This window comes from Micrasema longulum, unplaced genomic scaffold (assembly GCF_059751315.1).
Source record: "Micrasema longulum isolate JH-2025_06_02 unplaced genomic scaffold, ASM5975131v1 h1tg000881l, whole genome shotgun sequence".
Lineage (NCBI taxonomy): Eukaryota > Metazoa > Arthropoda > Insecta > Trichoptera > Brachycentridae > Micrasema > Micrasema longulum.
This window is the reverse complement of record NW_028278073.1, coordinates 343,235-365,756: the sequence shown is the minus strand read 5'-3', so window position 1 is coordinate 365,756 and position 22,522 is coordinate 343,235. Positions and strand designations below refer to the sequence as shown.

The window sequence follows — 22,522 nt, the reverse complement described above, 5'->3', positions numbered from 1 at the left end:
ATATGGTTCCGTAGGTTAACTATAATAAATTCCTAAATAGGACATACAAAAAAATGTATGTTAATATAGAAAACAGTAGATTATTTACCTTTTGTATTATTTGTTCTCTAAATCGACTAAACAAAAAAGGTAGCATTAAAATAAGTAACACCCTGTTACAACTTCCTCAATTCATTATTTGGCCAAATTTTTCTCAAATCTTTAACGCAATATAAACAGGATAAAAATAAATAACCTACACCCTTTTCGCATAATCTATCTCAGCTCAAAAATAAACAAAATACATAAATGTGTTCAAAAATAATACTTAAGATTTTCCTCGTACGAAAAAACTGTTATTTATGCTCACCTTTTGAAATGAATTGCGAGTTTTTCATAGATAGTTTGTGGATGATTTTTGAAGCACAACCAGCAATAAACTTCTTTAAAGTAGACTTAACTACCTTTATATTTATAGGTAAGGCTGTGTCTTTATAATAATTTTACAAATGACCTGGATTTCACGCCCTATTAAGTTATGATTTTTATAGCTTATATAAAAACAAGTATAAATATATTAACAATACTAAAGTCAATAAAAAAAAACCACTATTAATCTTTTTAAAATTATCAATAAAGAATGATATTTTTTTATTAATTTGTTTAAATACGGTACGTTTGCCATTTATACAGCATGTTTTTAAAGAGTGCTTATGAAACATTAACGCAATAGGAAAAAATGAAATATTTTAATATACTTGGTAAAAAAAAACCCATGCCTGCTTGGCGACATATATTCTGAATGTTATTAAATATTTGTATAAAACCACTTACCGACTTTTCTATGTCAACCGGTTTCGAGACGTACCCATCTTTTCATCAGGACACTAATTAAACCAACATTCAAAATCCACTATACATCTTCACTATAGTTATCGCACAAAAATATAAAACCAACACGACATGCATTTGCATAAGCACATGTACTGATTAGGATAAACATGCATTGATGAGATTATGAAAATATTTTACGCTGTTTGAGAAATAGTTGGAAAAAAGGGGGAGGGTTCACCGCTTTTTTTTCTGCCTCCTCTTTCACAATAGTAGCTGCTCGATTATGGAATAATCTACCCACTCATGTCAGAGACACCCCTTCTTTATTCATATTAAAATTACAATTGAAATGTCACTTCCTGAATATTTAAATATTTTCTTTTTCCTCTTTCTTTTCTTCCCTCTTTGCGCCCAGGAGAGCGCTTTAAAGGATCTTCATAGTATAATGTAAATATTTAGTCAATTTTTACTTCTCGGAAAATATGTTCATGGTTACAATATTTTGTTCAAAAATTAAATTAATTATAAACTAACAATATGTTCACATACCACTGATTTTCTCAAATAAAATGGTTTGGGTAGGCAGGGAGAAATTGCCTTAAGGCAATATGCCCGCCCTTATGCTTATGAATGTAAACTGTATATGTATGTAAACTGTTAAATATTAAAATAAATTAATAAATAAATCGGTCAGGATTGGGTTGTGGTCCTGTGGTTAGTGTTGCGGACACACATATAAGAGATCCTAGGTTCGAACCCCACTCTATCCCAACTTGATTTCCAATTTCTAATAGTGAGTTATTAACAATTGGTTGAAAAAGGCCACAAAAATTGAAATATTTAACAAATTACAAGTACACTATTACTTATATTTTTTTTCTTCAATAAACCCTTTTGTCCCGATCTATAAAAGTTCGTTTTATTATTTTGCCAAAAAAAGAAGAAAAAAAAAATAGAATAACGCAAACGTTTAAACATAGGCAAAATGGTGTTAGTTACAGTTAATATTATTTTTACTAAAACCAGCCAATGACAGACAGGTTGTTAGTTCTGTAAATGCCCAAAAGTCTATGTTCCTGTCCTAAAATATTTTCCGTCTCTATTGCGATATAAATAGCCTAGACTTCCATTCCTGTTTTTAAAATATTTTTCATATCTGTTGAATTATATTTCGGGTGGCCGTATAACCTCACATTTTTTTAGGCTCGCAGGCGGTATCTAAATCATCTACGCACAAATAGAAAACTATTTGATATTTATGTGTAAAAGTTCGGCTACTGTAGAAGTGGTTTTCTATGCGAAAAGTGTGGTAAAGCAGACAAAAGGAACACTTTAGAGATCTCTGTATTTCACGGGATTTGAGTTTGCTGTGTAAATAAACATTATATCTACGTGGGAAAATCCTAGATAACTTTGCGCTTATGAGACACTGCAGAGGCGGCCCGTAACCCTTAACAAAATAATAATGGTATTGAAAGCAAACGCATTATATTTGATTTTAGTTTTTTTTTTACATAATGTTGTATGACTTTATTGTTTGCCTTATTGTTCATTACAACGTTTAAAAGGGATATCTATCAGTAGCGAACGGTGATTTTATTTACAGGTAAGCTATAAACAAAATAATTCATTTGTACCTACATAGTAGCTACATAATATAATGTAAGTGATATATACTAATAATTACTGCGTTTTCTGTAGTTCTGTGTGATATAACAACTCTCATCTATGAAATCAACTCAAACTCCGTAATTTCGTGATATATTATATAGTGTAGCTATATTATCAATTCATTTAACACACAACTTATTAGAAAGTTACTTTTATGAAAAATATAATTAATTAAGTCAGTATTAGGTATTTTCATAACAATTGAAATGTGAACTGGCTAATTTGTGCTAAAAACAAATAATGCTCAAAACGTCTAGCGCCACATGTATTGAGTCATATGTCAAAAAAATCATCTCAAAGTAAAATAGTTCTTAGAAAATAATGTTTGAAATATTATTTTCCAAATGAGAGTCTTCAAAGAATTTGTGAAATCTGCAAGATTACTCTAGGAGAAAAATCCCGCCGTTCGATTTAAGATGTTCAAAATATAGTACACTTATTTGTATAAAGAAATTCGCTGGAGTAATCGGCTAGTTCCATGACTCATTGCTGGACGTGTTCCATTAATATTTTTTTTATATTTAGAGAAAATACAAATGGTGGCAATGATTTATTAGAAATAGTAATTATTTGTTAGTTTTTCTGTGCATTAAGTTACCATTTAACATTATTATGTATGGTCAAATATAATGTTTAGCTGCGCATAATCGCTTCTCTTCAGATATTTTTAACATTAGAGTAATAATTTTCCTCCGCTTAAATAGAAGACCTTTATTGCATAGAATGAAAAAAATCCTTGTTTTTGGTTTGGTTTTCAGTTTAACAACAAACGTGTAATGAACAGTTTTAGTTTGCGGTTGTAATTCTCGACCTGAGTACATACGACCCGTTGTATCAATGTAAACTGAAGCTCCGTAGTTAATAACCATATTGAAAGCCCCATCCACTTACCCGGATCAAGTAAGAGGATCTTGTGGCCTCTTTTCAGATCCGCACATTGCAAAAACAATTTTGTTTTTAACTTTCATGGACGAATTTAAGCAATACATTTGCTTTTTTTAGAATTTACATTTACAGTTTTCAATGCCCCTATCACCGTCAGAGCAACCTGAGTATATACAGACAATTTGTCAGTTACCCTTAATCTTTTTTCTCCCTTAATAATTTTCTCAATTCTGACGGCAATAGTGTATGTTAGTTCATTAGCTTGTGAGTAAACTGGAAGAAACAAATCTGTTCGGGAGAACTAAAAACGTAACCTTTTGTTCCTTAGTTTTTAATCCACTTTAGTAGTGCCGATATGGTTCTTAGTTTAGAAACTACGAGGGACTAGCTCACAAAAACAATGGATCACTTACGGGCCACCACTGGTACGTTGTTCCTCGTTATGGAACTTGAGCCTACATCACTTTTTATAATGTCTTTATTCTAAGTGGTGTTATTTGCTCGAAGGACTTTTTTATTTAATAAGAAAAGAGAAAAAATATTGCGCAGTTTTTTTATGTGAGATTATTCCCGTTCAAGTGATGACGGACAGATAAATCTTATGGTTATCTTACGTTTTATTCTAGCAATAACTTTTACGCTGTTATCTGCTTAAATTTTTTGTTGTTACTGTATTGCGTGAACGAATAAAGTTTTCAAACTTAATTACCGAAGTTTGAAAAATGAAAAAATGAAAGCAATATGAGTTGTCATTAAGATAATGTAGTAGATTGAAAATATTTTTTCGTAACTCTTGTGAAAAAATAAACCCTTTTAAAACATTTTTTCATGCGAACTACGTATCCAATTTTTTTTTAAATTCCTCAAAATGCCAACAAGTTCAACTACAATGGTAATTTACAACACAGAGCTTGAGAAACATCGCATTTTAACTCATGTGATGTGATAAAGTGTCTTAGGCACTATACAGTAATAATTATATTTTAATTGTATTAAATATGTAGCATGTAAATGTATCATTTTGCGTCGCACATAATTATGCAAATGGTACTGCATTGGTAGGAATACAAGCGTATGTTGAGTATTTTTTGTTATATGAAGCTAAGATGATCACTTTTCAAAATTATTATTTTTTATCAACCATGGCAGGAATCGAACCCTATATATCTTGTACGGCTTTAACAAGTCCGTCTTCAGGTATTTGTTGGATTTGTTCATGCCCTGTCTTTTTTGATCTTTCTCTTTTTTTCATCTATAAACTTTGGCATAGTAAACCCCTTTACCCGTTCTTTTGCTGCTCATTCGCTCTACATGATCAAATCAACGCAGAACTCTTTTCTTGATTTTGTCAATAATCTCAGCCTTACATAACGCATGAATCTTGACATTTGCGGGCCTTTCGTGTGTACATAGTTTTACCACACCCGAGTGTACTTGGTTATTATGTTCAAAGATTCCCACACCCGAAATAACTCGGGCAAACTTTACCTGCAGAAAACACTACTCCCCAATATATTCGGGTGAAAATAAATAATGCTACAAGCTGTTTTTCTACTTTTTTGCATTTATAGGGTGTTGTTAATTGATTACTAGCAAGTTAAAGTCTTGTCAGAAAATGATTGTTACGTGATAGAAAATTTATGTGATTGTTATCTCAGTTGATCGGCCCTTGGGGCCTCGGTTAAAAAGGATGTCAGGCACCTAAAAATATCACCCCTTTGGGCCTCAAAATCTATTTTTTGTTTTTTTTTTTTTTTTATCAATATTCCTACAGAGATGAGGTAGAATTTTTTCAAATTCAGGATTATCGATATTCGAGCGTTTACAGGGCTTATGACCTGTCATTGGCTGGGTTGAGTGGCCACTTTACGTTTTTAACAACATTCCCCATTCCGCTTATTTAGCGAATATCGACATTGGTATCATTTTGATTCTTGTATATATCTTATTAAATGAGAAAGCATTCACTAGCGTGTTGGAGCACCATCTATGTATTGATATTGAAGTTAAGTATTTTTAATTAGCATATTACTTTATTTTATGTATTTAAGACTCTTCCGAGTTAAATTAAGTACTAGTAATCGCCAATACCAATGTCGATATTCGCTAAATAAGCGGAATGGGGAATGTTGTTAAAAACGTAAAGTGGCCACTCAACCCAGCCAATGACAGGTCATAAGCCCTGTAAACGCTCGAATATCGATAATCCTGAATTTGAAAAAATTCTACCTCATCTCTGTAGGAATATTGATAAAAAAAAAATATATACCTACTCCCCCTCGGGAGAAATCCAGATTTGTGTATGTACAAAAATACACATACCAAAAAAATACTATTTTTTGTTGTTTGGAGAAGTGTTAATGTAATAAAGAAGAATATGTCTCATTGAGCAATGCCACTTAAACCACACAAAATTTATACACATGTTAAATTAAATATCTACATTAAAATATCAAATCTCTGAATCTTGAAATCGCTGAATGTTCGATGCTAGTTAATAAATTATATTGAATAAAAACAACGGAGTTCTAGTTTCAACTCTAATGTATGGGAGCGAAGTAAGGAATTGGAAAAATGATGATGAAAGTAAGTTGAATGCTGTCAAAATGCGATCTCTCAGGCGAATCTGTGGTAAAACGATGCATGATAGGTGCACAAATGTCGAGATCCGTGAAGTGTGTAAGGCTGAGACATGCATTATTGACAGAATCAAGAAAGGAGTGCTGCGTTGGTTTGGACATGTAGAGTGAATGGACAGCAAAAGAACGGCTTAAAGAATCTACGATGCAAATGTTGATGGATGCAGAAAACGAGGAAGACCGAGAAAGACATGGCACGATCAAGTCCATCAAACACTTGAAGATGGACATGTCAAAAGTAGGAATAATCGGCGTGCGTGCATGAGAAAAAAGGCGAGGTCTGTATGCCAAGATAGAGTGTTATGGCGTTCTATCCTCTCTGCCTACCCTTGCGGAGAAACGGCATGATGGTTTGTTTGTTTGTTTGAATAAAAATTGATGTTTGTTTTTTTCAATTAATTTTATTTCTTAACCCACGCCATGCACCATAATATATCAACTTTCAGTGCCATTTCAGGCCAAACATGACTGTTATGAGGGGTATATACGTTCAGTAAATAAAATACATTAATTATTTTTATTTTTAAATGATAACTGAAGCGGTACGCCTACTTTTTTTCTCTTTTTCCTAATTACGTACTTCGTTTTTATACATTACGGTCCACACCAAAACTCGATTGTGAACAATTAATTTCACCTCCTGTGACAAACATTTATTTGCCGAAGTTTTATGATCATTACCCGATATTAAACTAACCGCCTTTTAATTGTTGTTTAAAAAAGATTATTTCTTTTTACAGGAATCCAAATGATCACTTTCGCCAAGAGTCAATCCTTGCAGCATCAAGAGAGAGAAACAGATTCAGAAGTATCGTCTGGGATGAGTACGATTCGGTTCATCAGAAATATTTAGAAATAGGTAAGTTAATTCATTTTAATTGAAGGGTGCACGGCAAAAACGGGCGTATGAACAAAAAATCTTTTTTTTCATTAAACTACTGTAAATTTTTAACTTTGCTATAAACTGGGAATATGTTTGTGGGTTGAAGTAGAGTTTTAGTGAAAGAATAATAGTTCATATTGTGTTTATACTCAGATCAAATGTAACATAGCAAAAATAATATTATTTTTGTCCTTTGATTATGGAGTTAATATTAGGCACACTTCTATAATATGGTATTTTTTATTCAGACATATCACTATTTATCTAGATTAAAATAAAGTTTTGTCTCAGGGATGACAAATTGCTAATGTTGAAAGTACGAACACAAAGAGAAAAACAGAATCCAAAATCGGGTTGTGGTCCTGTGGCTAGTGTCTCGGACTCACGGACCAAAGGTCCGTGGTTCGAATCCCACTCTACCCCAACTCGATTCCATTTTCTAATAGTGAGTTATTTACAAATCGTTGAAAATGGCCCTCAAAATTAAATATTTGGGTAAATCATAAGAACGCAAATATTTCTTTTTAAAAAAAAAAAAAATAATGATGTTTTCGTTTAACATTTATTTATCAATTTAATCCATAAATGTGCGGCGGTGGTGAAACACGAGTCTATATAGGAAACGCGATTTGATATATCTCTCATGCTTATTTAAATTTCGAAGCCGTTCTTTTGTCATTTTTGAACTGACGTTTGAATGCTAGATTTGGAGTAAATATTTTGTATTATTATGCAGGATTTTAACATTAAAAATAATTATCCGTGCCGTGCATAGAATAAATAAATGAATAAAAGTGATGCCAAAATAACGATAATATTTTTATTAAACTCTTTAAGACAGAGCACTAGTACAGAATTTTTAACAAGAAAGATAAAAACGCTGTTTTGTGGCTGGTGTTTGTGTGAAAGAGACAAAAACGAAGGAAGATTTCTTTTTTTTAATTAGTTGGTTATTGGCAGTAAGCGAAAGTGCACGGTGGTTATCGTCAGCGGTATTTATGATTTTCAATTAATTTTGCTATAATATTCCTAAATTGAACATAGTTATGCAGAAAGCAGCCAGCCATAGAAAAATGAAACTGAGATAATTGCACTTTTTTGAAAAGATTGAATATTCAAATCTACACAGCTGTTCGAATATTTTTGACTTAGCAAATGATAAACAATGAAAATGTTAGTTTTTTTTTATAATTACAAACAAGAATTTTATTTTGTATTTAACCAGTTTTAATGATTTTTTAAGTACCGTAAGATTTTTCTGGTGCTGTGGGTGTTTGCAAATTGAGTTATGGCGTTATTGTGATCAATACCATTTTCAGAAGGTTATTAATACAGTTTTTTCTATGAAAGCGGCCTGACTGTTTTTAGCAGAACATAAAATTTACCTTACTGCACCCGATAACATCAACATCCATTTTTTTTAAATTGTGGACATGTAGCGTTCTGCAAAACTGCATTCAATTAGATTATAAGTTTTATCAATAAAATAATGGAAAATGAATAATCCAACGGCATGTCTCTACGTTTTTTTTACTAATGTCTGCTCTTCAGAATATTCGGTCTTTTGCTTGAGATAATTTTTTTTTTACATTTCACATTTTTACATTTTTTTTGCACCACAACAGGCCAGAAGGCCTAATTACAGTGGTGAATTACATCACAGAGCACCCAGGCTTGAGAAAAATCACATTTTAATTTTTGTGTTCTCACCGGGAATCGAACCCGGAACCTTCCGTGTGTGAGTCAAGCGTCTTGACCACTACACCACGGAGGCCGCCATAATATGACGCGTTAAAGGGAATTTTGTAGCACGTCCTTTAAAAAGTGAACATACCAATATTTATTAAAAATTTCTGAAATTTATTTCACTGTTTAATATTTCACCAAAGAAGGACCAATGTTTTTTTTTTCGTCCGTTTTCGAAGAATTTCACTGTACAATTGAACGATTTAATTTAATCCCTTAGCTCTGAACTTTCTCATTGCCCGACCATAAGGGTAATTATTTAAATATTCATAATATTATTTATGTGACTTGTGAGTCCAACAACTTACGACCCCTGACTATAATCCATCTCTGGAGTGGGAATAATACCGCCCTAAGTAATACTATTAATTGCAGCGTCGTCAAATTAGGAAGGTTCCCTGAATAGGAAGATGAACAATCATTTATCTTCCTATAACATACAGACCTCCTTGAACTTATGAAACGTAATACATTCTAAAGAAAACCATTAGATAGAACCACTTCCTCTTCATAAACTGACACTCCTACAGCTTAATAGAACACAATTCATTCAACCATTAAGGACGCCTTTTGACTATCATCATAATATATCGAGCCATGATCGCTAAAAACCATTACCGACAAACACAATATACATAAATGACATCGGTGAATCTCTAAAATATCGTAAGATCCAACTTTTTGCAGAGGATGCACTGGTTAACATATCAGGAGATAATTATGATACAATGAAAAATAAGATAAATTACAATTTGGAAAATATATCAATATGGTTAAAAGTGAATAAATTAAAATTAAATATCTCAAAAACAAAATAAACCCCAGGGATACAATATTAATATTGATAATTAATAAATAAATGTTGTGGAGGAAATAAAGTATCTTAGTGTTTACTATACTAATTTGAATTTCAAAACACATTCTCAAAATGTAACAAAAAACAATTATTTATGGGAATATTGCGAAATGTCATAGATGTAAAGAGTAGTATTTTTATTTATAAAACAATCATGTGTTCACACATAAAGTACTGTTCTTCTTTTCTTTTTTTATACAATGAAGGAGAAATTGAAAATGTACAAATTCTTCAAAATAAGGCGATGAGGATTATATGCAAAGGAAATGTTTTTTTATTTTTTTATTTTATCAGGTAATTCAAGATTTAAACTAGAAAACATACAATTTAAAAGCATTCGTCAATACAATTTTACGTGCATATTTATCTTCAATTATAAAATTACACGAAATAGATTTATACATTAAGTTGTAATACATCTATTTTAATAATTTTTTTTACAGGATACAATGCAATAAAACATAAGTTGTACGTGTGTACTTATTGAATAAGATTTATTATATTCGCAAAAGCTGAGAGAGTATCATGAAAAATGTCAATTTTATTGTTTTTGCAGTATATATTATATTTCCGACACATGCGGGCCATAGGTGTGTGGTATGTAGCATTATTTGAAAACAAAGGCAGTTTAAATATTTCCCGATGTCTGAGTGTTCTCAATCTATATCTCAATATCTATTCTAACGTAGAAAAAATGCACAAATAAATTGGCTAGCTCACAGTAAAGCAGCAAATTAAATATAATGTAGCAATTTCTATCCATAAAATAACTAAGGGGATGAATAAAATAAAAACAATAATAAAATTTAACCAACAATGTCACACATATGAAACAAGGGATAAAATAAGATAATATTAGCAATGAGGAGAAAAACAGAATCTCAAAACTCATTGTACAACGGATTAAAGCTGTACAATGATTTACCTTAAGAAATAAAGAAGACAAAAAAGATTGAAATATATGTAATAAAGAAATTTTGTTAAGAAAGTTGTAATGTTATTAAAAGTTTATATTAGTTCTTAAAATGTTATGGACTAACTTAAAAAAGCATAAATAAATACTTTATAGGAGTTTCTCTCAACTAACAAGGAATCAAAATCTGTTTTGACTAATTATTTCATTGATATTGATATTGATAAGATATATATACAAAACAAACCTTTGTTCATTAAGTCTCAGGTATAATCATAAGTCGTGTATTTATATGACAAAATGGTAAACGTCTTTACTTTACAAAATACCATACGTGCTTTCAAGTTTTATGTATAATATTTTATTTCATTACGAGCCTTCAAATTGGAATGTCAATAAGACGAAAGTGAGTATTTTCGACACTTTCTTTTGTTTGTGTTCAAATGCGAAAATTTTCTTTCGAATGACGTGTAACTTTTACCGCATTTTTTAAACTTTTGGTAGTCATTTTAAAATTAAAAATAACGTGCACTACCTACGTTAACGCTCAACATACTCGTTAATAATTAAAAAGGAAAAAATTCTTCTTTAAAATAATGTTTTGGCAACCATGGCCAGATATTTTATGTATGGCGATCGTAAATTTCATTCGTAAGACAAGTCCAAAAAATATTTTTTAATTGAGAACACAGTAAATTATCGTTAAATTAACCGACTTTTCTATATGAATATTGCTTTCAAGCTATATACGTCTCTTTTTAAAACAATAATTACACCAAGGTTAAGTTCTCCCCCTTTCCATGACTCAACAAACGAGGAATCAATGGTGTAAATGGTGAAGAAATTTAAAATTTATCTTTTTTTTTTTCATTTATTAAATCATACATTTTTTTGTATTCCCAGGAGTTACAACAAACTCATTTTGGGACAGAATAACATTTACATTAAGGTATGATAACAAAAATGATCTAGTAACAAGTAATAATATGTACATAAAACTGAAATAAGATAGCAAGCAAATATATAATACAAAGAAATTAAAACAATTCATAATAAAAATTAAAATTAAATATTTACATACTCTAAGAAAGAAATATCCGAGGAAAAAAAAGAACTTAAAACTCAATTTTACCTTCCACGTACCTCCTCAAGTAGTAATTTTTTTAATGAATACAGTCATTTTTTGGCGTTCTATAGGACTAATTGCATTATTTTTGTTCAAAGCATTAATTTTGGGGTCAAATATTTTGATTAATGTTCGCAAATATACTATTTTACCACTCTTCGACTTTTTATGTCTACCGGTTTCGAGACGTACCCGTCTTTTAGTCAGGACACTCACTACACCAACATGCAAATACTAAAATACACTATCACCTTTACCGTCACTGAAGTAAACATAGTATTAACGAAAAAATACATCCATTACATTTGTGCTGTCTCTCTCCCGTTTAACTCTGCGTGTAATTAATATATGTATATTAAAGAGCTCGCCCCCTACTTAATAGCTCGATATTTTACGGACCTGAGTTTGGAGGGGGAGTTTTATTAAAATAAGAACTCCCACCTTCCACACAGTAGCCAGGCTCTTTAATGACCTGAGCTTGGAGGACGAGAACTATTTAGGAGACCCGTCATAATTTATCTTCGCAGGTCGTTGTGAAGTCAGGAGTTTGCATAGCACTGATCCCCACCCCCAAAAATAATAATGAGAAGACATTTTCATTACTATTTTGAAAAAAAAAAATTTTTCACGAAAAAATAACGGAAACTTAAATTTTATAAAAAAATATATTTTAATCCGTATTATCCGTAATCCGTAATAGTTTAATCCGTAATAGTTGTTGTTGTTGTTGTTAATCCCCCCCAGGAAATTTGACCGGTCTGCAAGCATTTCCACATACTCAAAACTTTGTTTAAATAAAATAAAATTAAACTTTTTAAATTTGTTATTTAAATAAAACAATTTACTCTGTTTTCACATGCAACGGATTTATTCAATTGATTTAGAGAACAAGTGGGTTTTAAGATTTTTCCGAAACATCACCTCACTCTTACAGTTTCGCACTTCTGCTGGGAGAGCATTTCATGCCCTAAGGCCTGCGACCGCATACGCGCGTTCATTGAATTTAGTGCGCTGTTTGTGTAGAGGTATAATAACTTTTTATCTCGACGTAGATGTAGGTGATCTAAGCATAAAATGTCTGTCAGCTTGTTCATCTGGAATGCAAAGTTCCCTTAGATATTCTGGAGCAAAATTGTGCTCTGACTTGTACATAAGCCAACAAAGTTTGTATTCCAACCTCTGTGGAAAACGTAGCCAGTGTGATTCCAGTGAAGAACCTGTGAAGTAATGGAGTAATAACTCAACTTAGAGATTTCAAAAATAAGTCTCTCTGCGGCATTCAATACAAACTGTAGGCGAGTCATTTTATTCATTGGCAGACCTGCATTGATACCATTACAATAATATATATTTACATATCTTTAAGTGGTGAAATAGAGTTCCAAGGTATGCCCTCTCATCGCCATAATCTATGGTACGTCGTGGCTTTGAGATGGGTTGTATTGTCCCTGATATATGGAGTGCCTCATAGGTCTTTTGATGGTAGGCTGGTATATATATATATATTTGTATACTTGTTTGGCTACCGCAAAAAATATTATTTATAGAAGAAGTATTATTTTAAGAAAGAAGTATTTTTTTACATATTTTTTTATTTGGGTACTATTTTAAATTTAAAAAAAAAGGTTTTTTTTTTATATGTTTTTATTAGACACTACATACGCATTTATTTATTGACGAGCGGCATCAACCAACAAATTTTTGCGTATGCATTTGTCTTAGCTGGTAAAAGCATGATTTATCGTTCTCCTAATTTGAGCGTCAGGAGAAAGGTTAGAATTAAGGAGATAATTTGAGATTCGAGAGAAAAAAGTCCTTTTTATTGTAGAATTAAAAAAATAACAAAAAAACATTTGGACTCTTGTGTGGTTGTGGTGTAACACGAGTCTATACAGGACACAAGACTTGATAATATCCTCTTATATTTTAAAATAAAGACTTTATTTTTTGTGTTCTTCAAATGGTAATTTTCACACTGGATTTGTAAAGCAAAATTTTTCCAAATCTGTTTTATTTTAATACATAAAACATTTATCCTTGCTGTGCATAAAATAATTATATGAACAAAAATTATGCTAAAACAACAACACATTTGTTTAAATGTATAAGAAATAGCACAAGCATAGAACTTATAACAAGGAGGACAGAGACACTGTTATGTGGCCGTTATTTGTGTGAAAGAGAAAAAATAAGAAATTTGTTCAATCAGTTGATTATTGGCAGTGAGCGGAAGTACACGCTTGTTTAATGACCGGCGTATTTATTATGATATTTAATATTTTTTTTAAATTATGGGAATGAAATTATTCGACAGAACAGTTCTAGTTTTTTTTCTCTCAAACGGACTTCAAAATATTCCGTCTTTTGCGTGAAGTAACAAGATATTACAGCACCGCGTGCAAACGATTTTTTTAGCAAAAGCATTTAAGAGTCGAAATTAATAGTTGTCATTAAATTTTCTCAAATCGCTTTATTTCCCCCACGTCTATTGCCACAATCTTGTTTTTGTATTACCGTTTATACATTCCATATTATTTTATTTGTTTGTTTATCTTTTCTCTCGTTAAATGAAATAAAGGAAATTTCACTTCAGACGTTTCTTTAGACGTGACATAAGAATACTTTTTGTATCTGCCAAATTCAAATTAGAGTCGTGACAATAGATTAATTTTATTTCAAAATATTTGTTGTTATACTTGAAATTTCATGAACAAGCATATATTCGTAACATTATTTAAAATAAACAGTGTATAAAGTATTCTTTTTTATAAAATATTGATTATTCCTGATATATAAATAATATTTTATCTAAGCAAAGCTTATTGAAAAAGAACCTAATAAAAACGAGAATTATAACTCAAAAATATTTTCAAAGGCAGATGTCGTATTTAATTTCTAATCTATATAATATGATCAGTGTTCTCAGTAAAAACCAAATGCCGCCGACATAATGCATGCATACATAAAATCTATTCACCTCTTCGGATACGAATCGTGGCACCGTGCTCGGGTCCAAGAAAGCAAAATACTGAGATTTGAGAATGGGTGTCTCAGAATTGTTTGACTTTGCAAGGAATTAAGTAATAAGAGAACGGACGCAGTAAACTACTACCGGGGACTATTGTCATCAAGCGGAGGCGATACGGTTGACTGTGACATGTACTGCGGGTGCTTTCTGAGAGCATTAACCACGTTTGCCTACTTTACATGGCATCAGGTTTTCGACGTCCTGGACGTCCACTGCTGACTGTCCGTCGGCAGTTTATGTCATTGGTCTGTATCTAACAAATTAACTTTTAGAATATAGAAATGCCGCGCTATTTTGTTTACTCGCTCCAAAAAGACAGCTCTATTTCCTTACAACATGAATAATGTAGTTTTACCACAAAATTACCAAATTACAGATCTTGGTTCTATTTTTGAAACGAGCTCCACTTTAAGTGCCATAGAGCTGGTGTTGTAGATAAATCTAATAAAGTGATTGGATTCTTACTTTGATATTCTAGAATTTTTTTATCAATACTACCGCAATTTGCACATTGTGTGATACACTAGTTTGCAGCATACTAGAATACTGTTTCATCTTTTTTTACCCTTCTGAATCAAACCACATTCTTAAAATATAGATGGTTAAAAAGTGATTTTTGCAAAACTTATATCTTAAAGAAAATATTAATTTTCCATTCTTGTATCAATCATTTTTTCTAGCAGGGATGCTGAATAACAACATTCTTGAATCTCATGGTCAAATTTTTCTTGGGATACATTTCTATAACAATGTTTGAGTATGTCAAAATGCTTGCAGACGGGCTGGATTTCCTCCCTAGGGAGTTGTTCATATTTAAATTTTTTTCAACAGAGAGGAAAAACGTTTTTGAGAAGGGAATATGGAAGTCTAGGCATTTACAGGGCTTGTGACCTGTCATTGGCTGGTTTGAGAGGCCACTTACTGTGTAACATTCACCATTCTGTTCATGTTTAAACATCCAAATTTCCATTTTTCGTCTTATACTTAGCTTCAATAATAAAGTCTTATTTCATCTTATTTTATTTTATTTTATCTCTAATTCTTAATATTTTATAAATATATTTATATTTTCGACACTTGCGCAATAATATTTACGCACATGTCCACCCTCATTCTAATATGACACCCACTCACCCACCCACTTACACACTTACACTCACACAAACACACTAGTATGTATTGTTCGTGTATTTAATGTATTTCTGTGGAAATCTGTCATTGGTTTTATTCTCTATATATTTTATTTGTTATATTTTTTTACATGTGCGTTATTGTTGATACAATAAAAAAATAATAAATAAAATTTGATGGAATAAAAAAAAAGAAAAAAAAAAGGTGAATGTGTGTTTTGGTAATTGCATGTTGATGAAGCGAAGAGACGGGTACGTCTTCAAACCAGTAGTCGTAAAAGTCGGTAAGTGGTTATGTCCTTATATTTACTAACATTAATTAACATGTTGGCCACAAAGTTGCTTTGAATGCTTCAAACGTAAATATTTTTTTTATGTTTAAAATAATGCCTAGTAGAATTATCCATGCTTAGGCAGAGTAACATACATGTTTATTGATATTTATTTATATGTCTCCATAAAATACATACACACAAACGTGTGCCTTATAAACCTTATAAATAAAAAAAATTAAAAAAATACACATGCACGTATATCTTTACATACTTCTGTATATACATACACATATATGCATGCCTACATCCACATACTTACATAAATACACACACACACACACAATTACACACACACACACACACACACACACACACACACACACACACACACACACACACACACACATACACATCCTTACATATACATAGTATTATTATTTCTTTTTTGGTTTGTCTTGTAAGTATACACAGTTATTGCAGTTTATTTATCAATTTCTTATATCAGTAGTGTACAACGTGGGTACTTTAAACAAATTATTATCACATAATGGCTAATCGTTGTATCAATAAACGCGATAAAATACATAAACCAGCAAATAATTCCGTCGCTATGCCGTCTAATATTGCAATATTTCGATACTGCATACAATGTTATTATAACTCCGTGGCAAAACTTTACCCTTACTAAATGTGCCGAGTCGTCTCAAGGCTTTTGCTAGCAAGATTTGCATTGTCTATAACTTGAATATGCAAATTGACTAGGTGCAGCAGTGTTTGTCTGTGCACTATTGCATTTTCCATCAAGGCAAAACGTCATGCGATAATACGACTCCCCCACGGTTGACTATAATAGAGAACAATAGTGACATCTTTGAAACGATTCTAGAATTAACTTAGTTTGTAGTTGTAATGGCAGATGTCACGTTCAGTTGTGAAGTTTATGGCGTGCATTTGATGTTTGGAAATAATAATATTATTAAAAGGTTTTACGTACCCATTGTAGTCAATTTCGTATGCTTCAAACAAAGGCAATCAGTCACCTGAAAAGTTACCAAATGTATTATTTTTACGTTTATTTTTTCACTGCTGATATGTTTATATATTTGTGCACTTGTAAGAGATTTGTTGAATGGTGATAGTGGGGTGGTCCGCTGTTATTCGGGTAAATATAAACATATTTAAGCGACTGATCGTGGTTTGCTCTGCCGTCGCTTCTTGCTGTACCGCCTGCGGGTGTGATGCCTAACTGATACCACACTATACACATACAACTTGCATATATCTTGGTATGGGTTTACCTACGTAGATAGATGCAACAAAAAGCATTTATTTTTATTGTATTTTTAAATTTAATTATCTACTGAAATCCACAGACATATATACAATTTTATGGCTACAATAATAAATACTTAATACTTGACTCAAAATTATTTCAAACTCATAATAAACAAAATGCGTTATATGTAATAAATAAAGTTATATTATATAACTAGCGGACTCGAGAGACGTTGTCCTGCCCGAACGTTGGCTTGCCTGATATTATATTGGAAAAATACTTTTCATCTAGGTACTTGTTTGTGATTAAATACAAAAACTATAAATTGCTGATATTCAAAAAATATTGAATTAAGGTAGGTACTTGTTTATGGTTAAATTCCAAAACATAAAATAAATATTTTTTTAAATATGGCATTCTTTTTGCAAACGTCAAACTCCGGTCCTCTCATAAACAAAGTGGTGTACTTATGTAGAAATACCATTTTTTTTAAATGTATTGAATTTTATATTATTTTAGTGTTACCAAAAATCTAATAAAAAGAAGTTAATTATAAGGAATTTAAGGAAAGAATCTGATTGAGATCCACAAAAAACAAATGTTGTTTGTAAACATTCAAAAACAAACTTTTTTATAGACAAAAAAACAACATCTTTCCATTTTTTTTGCAAATGCATTCTCCTTGAATGCAACCCTGGTAGATCGATGAATATAACACTTTTGTTCCTAACTTTTTAAAAAAAAAAAATAATATCTACGAACATTCACAGCGCAAAGATCTATATTTTTCTGAAAACCGCACGTATATCGGTTAAGCCGTTTAGGAGTACGATGACATCACACGTATGGATGAATTATGTATTTGAAGAAGATTATAGAATTTGGTACACAAAAAAATAAATATTTTAACATAAACCTTTGTAAATTATAAATAAAAATGAAAAAGTAATATGCTATTTACCCATCCTTACTCACCCACGACGACAATGCCTGCATGCTGTCGCCGATTTCCTTTTGAATTTATTATTATAAAAGTTGAAAACATACATAGTACATTGTACTGTATTATTAAGGATAATAGATAACAGTTTTTTCAAATGAATCCATTGTATATTATGTTATTCTCTGCTAAACAAATGTGATTTTTTGTTTAAAAAAAATATAATGATAATAATGTGTACTGTCCGTTTCCGGGCGGAAAAAGAATATAATTCCATGAGTGGAATAAAATAGAACACTGAAAGAGTGGTCTTAACTTGATGGCTTCTCTTAGGTACAAATCTCAGGAGACGACTTTACCTCGTAAAGATTGGCGCGTACGCCTACCTTGATTAAGGTCCCCGGTTTGATTCATGGCAAGGTTGAATTGAAACAATATTTTTAACAATATTTAAACAATAGTTCTTAAATATTTTAATTTTGGTGGCCATTTTTAACGAGTTGTAAATAACTCACTATCAGAAAATGGAAATCAAGTTGGGGTAAAGAGGGCCTCGAACCTCTGATTCATGAGATTTCATGCTGCACTTATTTACTTATTTATTTATTTATTTATTTATTAACATACACGGCATAATTGCCTTTTACAAATTTATAATATAAACATATAAGGTTTGATATTTTTTAAACTACATATTTGCACTCAAAACTAAGGAACAATAATCAAGCCTAAAAATTATATAACATAATATTTAAAAAAAAAAAAGTTTAAATAAAACAAAAGTTTGAAATAAAAAGTATACGAGAACTTTAAAAATTAATATAAAAAGTAAATCAAATTTTAAACATAATAAGGTTTATAATTAAAATATATATAAAAAAAAAAAAACAGAAAATCATATATGAAGTAACTACATTAAATATGATTACTGCTCATCTTTGAAAAAGTTTATAAGGTTTGTTCTATAAGAACAAAACCCCACATTAAATATATCCGATATGTGGGAACAACTATTGCCGAGTTCATGAAGTCGGCTCAATACGGCATTACAATCATACACTGTGCGTGAGTTACTACTGCAAAACGGTGGCACCCGCCTAGTTATCCTTCCAGGCACCCTGAAGTTGACGAGTGACAAAAGTTCTGGGCAATCCCATATAGAATGCACAATTTTATACAAATTTAACGGGTCTATAATTTTTCTTCTTTCGTTAAGTTTAAGCAAATTTAATGTTTTTAATAAAAAAATCGTAATTTAAAAATTCATGACTAATTCCAAGTTTAAAATTTATGTATCTTAAGAATTTTTTTTGGACCCTTTCCAGAGAATTTTGATGACAATTGTAGTAAGGAGTCCAAATTGTCGAGTTGTACTCTAACTGACTTCTCACTAAAGAAGTATACATCAACTTCAAAGTGCCTATGTTTTTGAATTCATTAGTCACACGTAACACGAATCCCAACATTTTCAGAGATTTACTAGTTATGTTGTTATTTATTCAAAATATAATTTTATTTACAATTATTGGCATAGAAGTTACTAAAAAATAACGGTCGCAATATTTCACTATCCTTGGACTGGCAGCTAAATCGTCAGACTCCGTATTTTCTCCCTGGGCAATTAAGCAATGATTTTTTTACGCTTTATGGATATTTACCATCGACGTGTTCCCATAATTTTGTTTTTTTGATAAATAGTTTATTAAGGCTACTTTAATGACCCAAAAACCTTTTAAAGCGTCACGTTTTACCTACTGTCTTCAGACGCATGATATATATAAATCAATTTATTTATTTACTTTAAAAATTTAAATACAAGTACAATGTACAGGGCATATTGCCTTAAGGCAATTTCTTCCTATCTGCCCAAACCGTTCAGTTTGAGAAAATTACAAGTACATGGACATATTCTAAGGAATCAACTTTTTTTTTTAAATACCATTAAACTACGAAAAGAGGAAAAGAAGATGGAGATGGAAAGGAGAGAAGGAGAAAGGAACAATTCAAATACTTAGATAGTGACATTTCAATATTGATTTAAATGTAAATAAAGAAGGGTTGTCTCTAAAATTGGTGGGTAGATTATTCCACAATCGAACAGCTACGACGAAATTAATGTGAAAGAGGAGGTAAAAAAATTAGAGCGGTGAAAGGGTAATAAAGGCGATAAGTATTTTTTTAAAACCAAAAAAAAAACTGATTCTTCTCAAACCTGAGTGTTTCTTGCTGTAATTCACTACTGTGATAGAGCATTTTTACCTGTTGTGGTGTAAAAATAAATAATTGAAAAGGTGATAATATTTGTGTACCTGATTGTGAAATTTTATTTGTGATACTTACATATCGTCGCTTAAGCAACAACATGACCAATCTCATGTTTTTACCAGATTGAGATAAGTGTGTAAAAAGCTTTGTAGCCTTCTGAATCGACCTGCATACTCAATTTTGACAAACTCCCACTAGAGACGCCAGAAATCGACTCATAATAACATGACATTTCAAAATTTTGTCGACAACATGACGAATATCTTATTTAGTTTTTTGTCTTTCCTGTAAAGTGAAAAAAAAATAGAAAGCTCATGTTGCCGCTTAAATGACGATATATTATGTGTTTAATATGGTAGATTACAGTTGGCCAATTACAAAAACACTTTTACAGTGAAAACAAATATTTGTGTGAATTATGAACTGAAAACCATTTATCCTTTCATTTTTTGTAATATAAAATAATGAACATTTCCTCTAATTATAACTCCGAGTTTAACACAATTTCGATATAATATGATTTTTGCTTCCAATAGTTTTGACGCAAATATTATGTTTCACGTAGTGAACTCCATTATTTAATATTGCAAACAATAATTTATATTAAATGAATTCAATGAAAACGTTGTAATCTAATTATTTCGAAACAAGGGTGGAATTTATTAATTCGGTCATAAATCATTATCTTTGTGTGTCACCACCTGTCTCCCGCTTCCACTCCCACCAAGTCTACTATATACCGTTGTGTCTTTCTACTTTTTTTTATAATAATTTTCTTGGCATAAATATTTATTTAAAATGTCCATTGGGCTTATATATAAGTAAATAAATTATTATGACGATTAATTTACGAATGTAAAAGAATTCTATCGATTTTTAAGTAAACTTTCTTTTCTATCGATTTTTAAAAAAGATAGGCTGGAGGTTGGGCTTATCCAGAGACCTATATACGTATAATGAGTTAGAAACTACGTTGAATATATCTTCTCTTTAAGACCGTCGAAATAAATCCGACCTTATACTCCTATTTAAAATTCTCAACTCACTCTTTGATGCGCCTGAACTACTGAGCTCAATAAAATTAAATATCCAAACTAGAAACCTCAGACAAAACTTTCTCTTTCATACCGATAACCATAGAACTAACTATTGTTTTCATTCCCCTATGCCCAGAATTCTTAGGTCCGCCAACAAACATACCAGCCTTGATTTCTTTGATAACAAGTTGTCTTCTTTCAAACGATCACTGAATCGAATTCAATTCTAAACACCTCTTTCCCGCTTCCACTCCCACAAAATCTACTATAAACCACTATAAACCATGTTTAAATGTGTCCATAAAAATGCCCATTGGGCGTATATATAAATAAATAAATGTATTGACTTTTAATAATCAAAAGTGGTCGTTTTGTGTTTCGAAATACTTTACTTTTTACTTTGAAAAACGAGTACCTACCTTGAAACAGTTATTTTTTTATGGAACAAAACCTGTTTTTTAAGTCGTAAACTACCGTGTTAAAAAATGGTCACCAAGTTCTGGTGTTTGATATCCTCGACAGTACCCACTAAACCACAATCAGTCTCAATATTATACCGTGAAATGTTTTTTTTTTTTACTTTACAAAATTAAATTGACAGACAAACACTTTATGTCAATCTTCCCAAGGATCGGCCCCAGGACCTTACACATGGTTGGTTAACGCACCAGCCACTACACTTTGAGGCGGGTTTTTCCCCATTTGATTTCATTCTTTAGGTTTTTTTTATCTGAGAGCAGATGTTGAGTCGAAAACATTCGTCCAGGGTTAGAACCTTTGAGACATTAAAATATTTTTAATAAATTTTTAACAGTTATTTGTATGGTAAACTTTATTCTTCATCTGCCTGAGCACAGATAAAACTCGTGTTAAACAATTTACTTTATTTGACAATGGCTACTGCAATTCTTTCAACTTGACGTGTCATTTTCTCTGTCACCTTTTGTATCTTTTTTCACACGTGCCCTGAGCCATTTTCAAAATGCCTTCCAATTTATCCTCTGCTTATGGCTACGTAAAATTCCGTTATGTTTTCAGG

General features: G+C 31.2%; 1 protein-coding gene across 1 annotated transcript in view; it reads left to right on the top strand.

Annotated features, from left to right (window-relative positions):
• Positions 1–22,522, top strand: part of LOC148278436 (uncharacterized) — a 135,277-nt gene that overhangs the window by 75,938 nt on the left and 36,817 nt on the right. Inside the window, exon 3 of the mRNA XM_088231405.1 lies at positions 6,749–6,867. Within this exon, the coding sequence (XP_088087531.1) occupies positions 6,749–6,867 (119 nt within the window). The remainder of the gene's footprint in view (positions 1–6,748; positions 6,868–22,522) is intronic.